At 38.2% G+C, this 9645-nt stretch overlaps 1 protein-coding gene across 1 annotated transcript in view; it reads right to left on the bottom strand.

Annotated features, from left to right (window-relative positions):
- The window catches only part of tdh (L-threonine dehydrogenase), a 16965-nt gene extending 7881 nt beyond the window's left edge, over positions 1-9084 (bottom strand). The window contains exons 1-6 of the mRNA XM_020535100.2: positions 8999-9084; positions 3500-3692; positions 1550-1592; positions 930-1000; positions 693-842; positions 333-505 (exon numbers count right to left, since the gene is read on the bottom strand). Coding sequence (XP_020390689.1) covers positions 333-505; positions 693-842; positions 930-1000; positions 1550-1592; positions 3500-3683 — 621 coding nt within the window. The 5' untranslated portion in view covers positions 3684-3692; positions 8999-9084. The remainder of the gene's footprint in view (positions 1-332; positions 506-692; positions 843-929; positions 1001-1549; positions 1593-3499; positions 3693-8998) is intronic.
- Between the last annotated feature and the right edge of the window lie 561 nt (positions 9085-9645).

Raw genomic sequence — 9645 nt, 5'->3', positions numbered from 1 at the left:
GAGAGAGAGAGAATCGCGCGCGCCGCTCTCTCTTGCGAGAGAGAGAGCGCGAGTCGCGCGCAAGAGAGGGAGATAGAGAGAGAGTGCACGGAGAGAGAGAGATAGATAGATAGATATTCTGGGAGGAAATATAAAAAAAAAAATTAATATAGTCAATGAAGAAGGATCTGTAGCGAATCACATCAGAATAATTGAAGCTGAACAATTGCTTCTTTATTCTCAGACCACTTGTTAAATCAGACATATACTCGATTTAAATATCTGAAAAATAAATTCTTAGTAAAACTGGAATCAGAGAGAGTTTTGAAGATACAGAGCACCGAGATACATACCTCACCCATGAGCTCAGCATGCACCTTGGAGATTCCATAGATTGTCCTAGGTCTCTGTACACACAGATCGGGAGTTGGATTTCTGGGAGAAGTTAATCCAAATGCACCAATTGTGCTGGGAACAAACAGGCGAAGATTATGTTCAGCAGCAATATCCAGAATATTATGCAGACCTGTTAATAGATAATTACATATAAAACTTCAAAAACGCATTTGACAGCTTTGTTCTGCAAACAATGTTTAAAATGCACCATGGTGTATTATTTTCCAAGTTAAAATTTCAAACTGAGCTTAATTTCAATGTTTCTAAATATAGAAATATGTTATTTGCAGAAATCTCAATTGTTGTATATTCCTCACCCGTTATGTTGACATTGCGTGCTAGAGCGACATTTGCTTCCCCGACTGCACTCAGCAGAGCACTGTAGTGAATTAGCCATGTGATACGATTGTTGACGACAATTTCACGCAGATTCTTATAATCCAAGATGTCAGAGTATATACATGGCCCTAAATAGACAAGATGTGATTTGTTAAAATAATTTACATGTCTCTTTAAGAAAAAGTGTTTTCTGTTTTTGAAGTCTGAGCACTTACCACTGTGGAACACATGATCTGGGGGTTTCCTGATGTCAGAGAGAATTACATTGTTTTTACCAAAACGTTTTCTGTTGAAATAATCAACATATTTTTGTTAAGATGCTTAACGGAGAGAAACATGACTAATAAAAAAAATCTCTGCAGTTCTCCCAAAATGTTTCTCTTACTCATGTGGTATGCACACGTCAACAAAATATAGAATCTATACAAATTAGCGACAGAAATTACTAAGCATAAAGGTTCCATTTGGACATACACCATAAAAATTAGGCACGCTTTCTTTAAGGTGAAAGCTTTTGACAACTTACAAGACCAACTGGTATGAAGAGACAAAGATTATTCATTATCAGTAGTGGTCTGATTTGGGCCAATTAATCTTAAACACATGTAAAAGAGCATGGAAAAACACCAACACTGCTGGTTTTGGGTCTAGTTCATTTAGTTTAACATTTTCTGATCTTCTGTTAATTTGACAAATTCCAAACATTTAAAGTACAGACTACCCCACATGAGTGGGAAACTTTCATCTGCAGTCTTGTCAAGTATATCAGTTGTTGCACATTCATTTGAACAGTGTGAACTTTCTATATTTCAAACACAATGTTTCACTTACGTACCTTAACAAGTTAGCAAGCCCTACACCAAGCTGTCCCAAGCCACCTGAAATGCGGAACACTTATTAGCACAAAATTTAAGACAGACAATCGGTTTTACTTTAACTAGCAGTCTTGCTTGCTTGGAATAAATCCATACGTAGCTGCCGTGACAAGATCAGTTCATTATTCAGGTAATAATTCCAAAAAACCTAGGTCAGACACAACAATTGTTAAACATAACTGTTTATCTTAATAGAGGAGCAAACTACAAGAATGACCACAAGTACTATTAATATGACATTAGTTGCATAGTGCATAAAACAGAAGTTGATTTGTACAAATAGTACACAAACAAAATAGTACTACATTCAAAATACACAATTCAATTCGCTACATAATGTAACAAACATAGGCATGAGAATAGAAAAGCAGATTTTTTTGATGTGTGAAACTTGTAAACACTGACGTCCAAAGAGCCCTGCACACGGAACACCAACTTAGCACAGAGGTACAGGCAGCAATTAGGAAGACAAGTGTATGTTGACCTTATTACTGCAAGGAGATTGGAATGAGAATATAGAAGACTTTCTACAACTGGGCAAGGCTTCGGTGAGAAACACCAGGAATACTAAATGCAGTTTTGGTTTCTGTATTCAAATTCTAATACCTAAATTCCATATAGTTGCATTGGAGGGTGCAGGACAGACTTGCTCAATTGGTACCTGGAAGGAGACAGTCGTTCCTCACAAGGCTGAGTATACTGGACCCATACTGGAGTTAAGACTGAGGGGTGTTCACATTTAAATATATATCTCTGAAGGAGTTTGTTAGCATGAACACTGAAAAAACATTTCTCTGGCTGGGAAATCTAGAATATGGGCACAATCTCAGGATAGAGAGTATGAGAAGTTTAAGAATTCTTCAAATTCTCTGCTTCAGAGACATCTTAAGCTCCATTGTTTGTTAGTTTTAAAAACAGGATAGGCAGACATGCTTTTCAGCTTGGGGGAAGGGCAATAAAGAGGGTGAAAATCAGTTTTATTGTTTACTCCTGCTCTTAGTTTTGAAATGTCTTCTATGGCTAGAAGTTTATGTAAATAAACAAATATATTCATAATGGAACTGTTCCCAAAAAAATTGCTAGATTTTTGAAAACAATTCACCAATGTAGAAAGGTGTGCACAGCTACAGCCTCAGCATTTTGTTACATCTAACTAGAAAGACAACTGTACAGTAAATCCCATTTCTTTGATCTGGAGTGGGTACAATAACTTATTTATTTGTTTTTTTTTAATTTTTAGTATGCAGTGAGGATCGTTGTTGTACTGAAATACATTTATTAGAATGAGCTTGAATATCTGAGATCTAAAACCTCAAGACTTTCAACACTGGAGACAACAGCAGTTCCTCGGATTAAAAATTGCATCTTGGATATTCAGACCACCCGGTTTTAGTTGTATCCAGCTTTAGCTGTAGTGGGCCTCTTACAACTGTTCTCAAGGTCCTTGAGCTTGGGTAGAGTTAAAAATATTAGCAGGGTTCTGATTTCAAAGTGACTCAAGCATATGTGGTTCTGGCATTTAATATGAGGACATCAGATATGACCATGCCAAATATTGTAATCAAATATACTGTTATTATTCACAGCTGCAACTCATGCTTCAAGAACAAAACTTAAGCATGGTGTTGGAGGATGTCTGATATCTATAAAACCAAATCCAAGATGATAAATAACTTCATGGTGGCAAGACAGGAAGAATGCACAGAAAAATCAAGTAAAATATAAAGCTGGGTTGGAAAACTAGTACCTATTGTGCATATTATGTTTTAACTTTTAATAAGTTAGCAAGATGCATGTTGTTTTCTTTCTCCTCAAAGTCAAAGATTAGAATTTAAAGTTAACCAGAAAAAGTGTCTAATTTTATATAGGCTTCCTTATTCTAAGTATCCAAATTAAAAAAAAACACATACCTGTGATAAGAACACGGGGATGATCCGACTCAGCAAAAGACACAGAGTGAAAACTTGCATCTGCATTTACTTGCCTTGGAGAGCAGCTCATTAGTCTGATTGACACAGCAGGAATCTGGCAACTACAACCATTGCTCAGTAGCACTTGTTTAGCAGTCTTCGCCAAATTCCTAAAAACTGGCATTCTTCACGTCTGAGAATAAAGGATGCAAGTTCAAGTAGGCAGTTAAAGTAATACTCCAAAACATGTTCAGTAATTTTAAATGAATCTTTATTGACGTGACTAAAACACACAGTCTATATAACATAAATAGATCATTCAGCCCAACTAACGCATGCCATTTCACACAAAAGCCTCACTCCATTCCTCTTTTTCTAATTGTCAGCATATCTTTCCAAAAAAAAAAATTACCTTACTCATCTATCTTCCTCTCAAATTCAGGAGTGTATGTATGTTAATAACTATGTTATATTCACATATCCCCCATTCTCAGCACTCATTGGTTAAGAATTTCCCATTGAATATAATATACCTCATGTTTATCATTTCTAAACTTGGACATTAATTTCAAAACAAATTATGCCCTGAGCTTTGCTGTTCGATTCAAGTTTCAAAGCACTTATTTGTTGTTACTGTTCATTGTTCCTTCTCATTTCTTCATGCCTTTGTAAAAACAAAGATCTTAGTTGATGTGTGTCTATAATCCAGCGCCTGACTCAACTACAACACTGACGTCATATTGAAATCTTGATTAGTGGTAAATTCACAGTGAAAAGGAAACATCGTCAGCTGGATTCAGAAAAACCACAATGGGTAAAACATTGGTAGGTTTATGCCCACTGAGGAAAGTTACTCTTTACTGTCCAAAAAAAAAAACCCTTAGGAATATTGGCTGTATGCTACTATATCCAAACAATTAAAAAAGGGTACACACAGATCAATGCCTTTAAAACCATGATGGCAAGTAAAGCATCTTTATCAATTGTTTGACACTGACTGCATCACTGCAAGATGCCCTCCTTTTGTAACATTGTAAATCGTTACCCATCAATGCTTTCAGCAAATGTTCTCCGGTCAAATGTTATTTGCTTATGCATGCTGATGTCCATGAAGAACAAAGTGCTCTGAAACACACACTGTAACCAACATAAGCTGAACAAACAAAGCAAGTTACGTACAAAACCTAATCAAAAGTTCCAATCTCATATATGATGTTAGGTTATAGCTAATTGCACAAAACATTCTGTTGATCCTCCCCAAATTACTTCCAATTTGTTCCAGGTACTTGATCAACAATATACACAAAACAAATCCAACTGGATGCTAGTCAACACTTTTGCTGACATCAGGTATTGATCTGGTTCACAAATCAGAATTCAAGCAAATAATCTTAGCAAATAATGCACATAGACATATCCTGGCAATCACAAATCAGCTTCAACAAGATAGCTGTTTGGCTTTCCCCAAATATGACCAAACCACAAAAATAAAATCATTAACACCTAGAAGACATTTTGTTCAAGACTAGCGATTCACTACAAATTCAATGCTCACGTGTTCCCCACTACCCATTATACAACATCGGGACCAATCGCTATCATTGTAGAATAGATTTGGTGACTAAAGGATTGGCATGCCAAAAGGCACTATTAGAAAGCAAGGGTTTGTGAATTTTTAATTTCACCATGCTAATTGCTGTACAAAATATTGCCTTAATAGTGGTCTGAAACAGTGGCAGAAACAGAAGGTCTATCAGCTGCCAAAAACAGAAATTCAGCTGGATAAATATAGTACAGGAACCACAGATAGGCTAAAAGATTTCTTTCGTTATGTAGCTGGAACTCAACAATGTGGACCAAGTTTACTTCTGAGGAACCAACTCATCCATGCCGACCAGATATTCTATATAAATCTAGTCCCACTTGCCAGCATTTGGCCTATATCCCTCTAAACCCTTCCTATTCATATATCCATCCAGATGTCTTTTAAATGTTGCAGTCATACCAGCCTCCACCCCTTCCTCTAGCAACTAATGCCATACATGCACCACCCTCTGCATGAAAAAGTTGCTCCTTAGGTCCCTTTTAAATCTTTCCCGTCTCACCTTAAACATATGCCTTCTCGTTTTGGACTCCCCTACCCCAGGGAAAGACCTTGCCTTTTACCCTATCCTTGCTCCTCACGATTTTATAAGCCTTTATAAAAAGTCACCCCTCAACCTCCATGCTCCAGAATTTGAGTTGGAAGTTACTCGTGCATACCCACTGACAGTGTTGTGAGCAGTGCCATTGGGAGCACATTAAGAAATAAAATAAAATGAAAGAAATGGGCAAATCCATGCTATGGATTTCAATGTAAGGAAATGGGAGGTCATCTGGTCTGGACTAAAATAGAGAACAGAAGGGTACTTGCAAAATAGTTTAAATTTAGAAACAGTGGAGGTTCAAAAGAAAACTTGGAAATTCACATACACAAGTCAAATAGGTCAGATGACCAAAAGCTTGGTTAAATACATAGCATTTTAAAGGAGTTTCTTAAGGAGGAAACCAGGTAAAGAGATGATTAGGGAGGGGAATTCCAGAACCCAGAAAACAGACACCATAAATTCTGGTGATTAAGCAATTAAAGTTAGGAATATTCAAATGACCAGGATTAGAGAAGGACAGAGATCAGAGATCAGAAAACTGTACAAATGGAGAGGCTATAAGAGAAATAGTATGGGGAGTCAGATCAGGGGAATTTGAAAATGAGAATGCAAATTTAGGAGAGGAAAAGAAATATACAACTTTTGCTAAAAAAGAGCTAGTCTACGTCAGTGATCACAAAGGGGAAGGGTGAATGGGACTCAAAAACAGTTAGGAGATAAGCTGCAGTTTTTAATGACCTCAAGTTCACAGATATTAGAGTGTGGATGGCCAGCAAACAGTATATTAGAACAGTCATGTCTAGCCAGAGGTAACAAAGGCACAGATGAGGGTTTTAATGGCAGAAGGACTGAGTTGGGACTGAGTCAGGTAATATTGCACAAATGGAAATAGATTAGTTTGGTTATAAAGTGGATGTTTGGCTGATAACTCAGAGTCAAACAGAAGAAGAACAATATTGCAAACAGTTTGGTTTAGCATCAGACAGTTGGAAGTTAGTGCAATGATATCTGAACTCCAATGTTTAAATTGCAAACACAAATTACACAAACTAAGTGTTCTTCCCTCGAATTTAGGAAAGTGATTTAACCAAAATTAAAAGCTATTAAAAAGTTATCTACCCTATTTCTGTTGGTGAGGGAACTTAAGGATAGGGGTTAGAATTTAAAAATTTGACACAACCCTGTCAAGAAGAAGCCATTCCTACATTTGAAGGGTAGAACATTCTTCCACAATTGGAAATGGTTGGGTCAATTGTTAATTTTAAATCTACGTGATCGATTTTTCTTAGCCAAAATATTTAAGGGATATAGAGCTAAAACAAATATATAGATAATAACTTAAAGAATTGCGTTCATGCGAAATCTAAAACAAAAATGCAAGTTGTTGGAGAAACTCAGCAGCTCCGACAGCATCTATGAAGACAAAGCAGAGTTACAGCAGAGCAAATACACAGCTAGGTCACAGATTAGCCTTCCAGTCAAATGGTTAAAAAACGGTTTTGAGGGATGAAGAGCTCCTAAAAACAAAGGAAGGTTCAGTACACGAATGTAAACTGAACATTTCTATTACCTCTCTACTGGGTATTTATTACTTAACTTGAAGATCTTCCTCAAATGCAACAACTACTTGAGGACCTGAGTTGAGCACCCAAAATATTAATGCAAACCAGAATCTAAGGCTGCAAAGGAAAATAAAGATATTTAAGTTTTAGAACACCAAATTGGGTGACTTGGTTCTGAAATAATCTGCAAGCATTCATATAATTAACACTACAGATACCATCAACACCGACAAAGCTAATTGGGGTGAATGTTCCTTCCACACCTTACCCTATTTAACTATCACTGGAACCCAAAACATTAACTCTGAACTCTCTTCACAGATGTTGCCAGACCCACTGAGCTTTTCCAAGAATTTCTAATTTTGTTTCTGATTTACAGCATCCGCAGTTCTTTCAGTTTCTATTTAACTATCCTCTCTGCACAACCCTTCTTTCTCATCTATTCAATTGGTTTGACCTTAAAAGACATCCTCATCTAGTCATGTATGTTAGCATGTCAAGTTCTAATAACTTTCTGAGCAAAAATATAATTTCTTTATTGGATTGGTAGCAGTTATCATACGTTTATGACTCCCAGTCTTGGACTTAATATAATGGGAAACACCTTAATGGCTACCCAATCGAACTAGCATTTGTAAAACCAGAATAACCCTTTATATTAAATGGGAAACCAATTCAATGGAATTAAAATAATGTCTATAAACTGCTGTAAGTTAATTTTAATTTTACAAACTTCTTTAAAAAAAAAGTTCAATATCAGATTGTAAAATTCATGGTGACTGGGAAATAGTTTGGAAATTGCCTTTTAGACATTTACAGAATAAGTGAAATTGTTTGCTAGCACACATTTATTGCTATAAACAGATTTGATCTTCTTTCGTTATTTTAATGTCACTTTAGATAATCTTCATTGTTCTTAATTCTCTGAATCATATTTATATTAACAATGACTGCAGCCACTTAGACTCAACTTATTCCTTTCCTCGGCCACCACAATTACTTCCTCTTAAAATTTTAGGTTTTTAAAAGCCCATATCAAACGCCATTTCATTATTACTTCCTTGTTTTATTTCGATCATTGGAACAGATGTGCTCTTCTACCCTGGTCCCTCTCTTTTTGATTAGAAAGAAGAGATTGACGGGCAAACACACACTGTAATAGAAACATCCTCAATGACAAAGAGAGCAGCATTATCCTATCTCTTCTCGCTGATGCTGTCTAACTAACGAAAGGGCAGAATCACACAGATCAGGAGTTTCCGCTTTTAAACAAACCGAACAGCGATTACGTGATAAAATTAATTGGAAAGGGTTCTTGAAATTACAGTACCCTTTCACCTCCGAAATACAGTTAGGTTCTCAACCAGCTATTGAGAAACAGATTCTGAAGACGGTCCTTGAATTAAAGAACACACTGGGGGGGGGGGGGGGGGAAAAAACCTGAATGTACACTATGTTCAAGTTCGTAAGATCTGTAAATTGGTGCCAGAGAATATTACCACAGGGAGGCAGACACCCGCGGATAGCGACATAGAATTTCCGCAACCACACGCCGTCCCCGCCGCTAACGTGGGTGATTGGTATTACCTCCCGCTGAGCATTAACGGCCCCGGCAGGGAAAGAGGAAGCCAAAGTGGCACTGCTCCGCTCCGCCCCGCCCAGCCCAGCCTAGCCTAGCCTCGCTTAGTTTAGTTTAGTTTAACTAAACCCGAGCCTGGAGCGGTTGAGGGCAGGGCGGCCTACAGCCCTTACCCGGAGCCGGCAGCCCAGCTCGACCTAATCGGACCTACCGTCTTCACGAACTTTCTGGCGCCGGTACGATTGCATCAGCCGTTCCGTGCTAGCCTTTTATACAGCAAGCCGGGGTGGATTGGGGGCGGGGTCTGCGGAAGGGGCGGGGTCAACACTTGCCCGTCGATTGGATGGCGGTGCCCTACCTCCAGACCCATTGGTCCACCGGGACGATATCTTCTGTTAATCTCCCGCATCCACCAATCAGCTTCCACAATCCGCGGTCCGGCTGCCGGTACCCACGTGGCGCCAGCTGACCCGGAGAGGGAGCCAAAAAAAAATTGGCAGCTAGGAGACAACTGCGACTGTTCCAGCTCCAACACGTACCCACTTCTAGGGTAAACAGCAGCATATCGTAGCTGCTATCAGCCTCACTCATGCAAGCAGGTGACGATTTAAAACAACATCTTTATGTATGACTTATCGCCTCTGAGCGACACAACTTGTCCCAATCTAACACCAGAGAAATGCCCTCACCGACACGCAACTTATAATTTTATTTACTAAGAGCTTTTTTGAAAATAATTATAAAGTGGGTCACAAAAGTTAAAAGAGATAGTAGGAACTGCAGATACTGGAGAATCTGAGATAACAAGGTGTAGAGCTGGATGAACACAGCAGGCCAAGCAGCATCAGAGGAGCAGGA

The sequence above is a fragment of the Rhincodon typus genome, unplaced genomic scaffold (assembly GCF_021869965.1).
Source record: "Rhincodon typus isolate 14 unplaced genomic scaffold, sRhiTyp1.1 hic_rhity00001639, whole genome shotgun sequence".
In the NCBI taxonomy this organism is placed as follows: domain Eukaryota; kingdom Metazoa; phylum Chordata; class Chondrichthyes; order Orectolobiformes; family Rhincodontidae; genus Rhincodon; species Rhincodon typus.
Note: the sequence above shows the minus strand (reverse complement) of the source record. Positions and strands in the feature narration are given on the sequence as shown.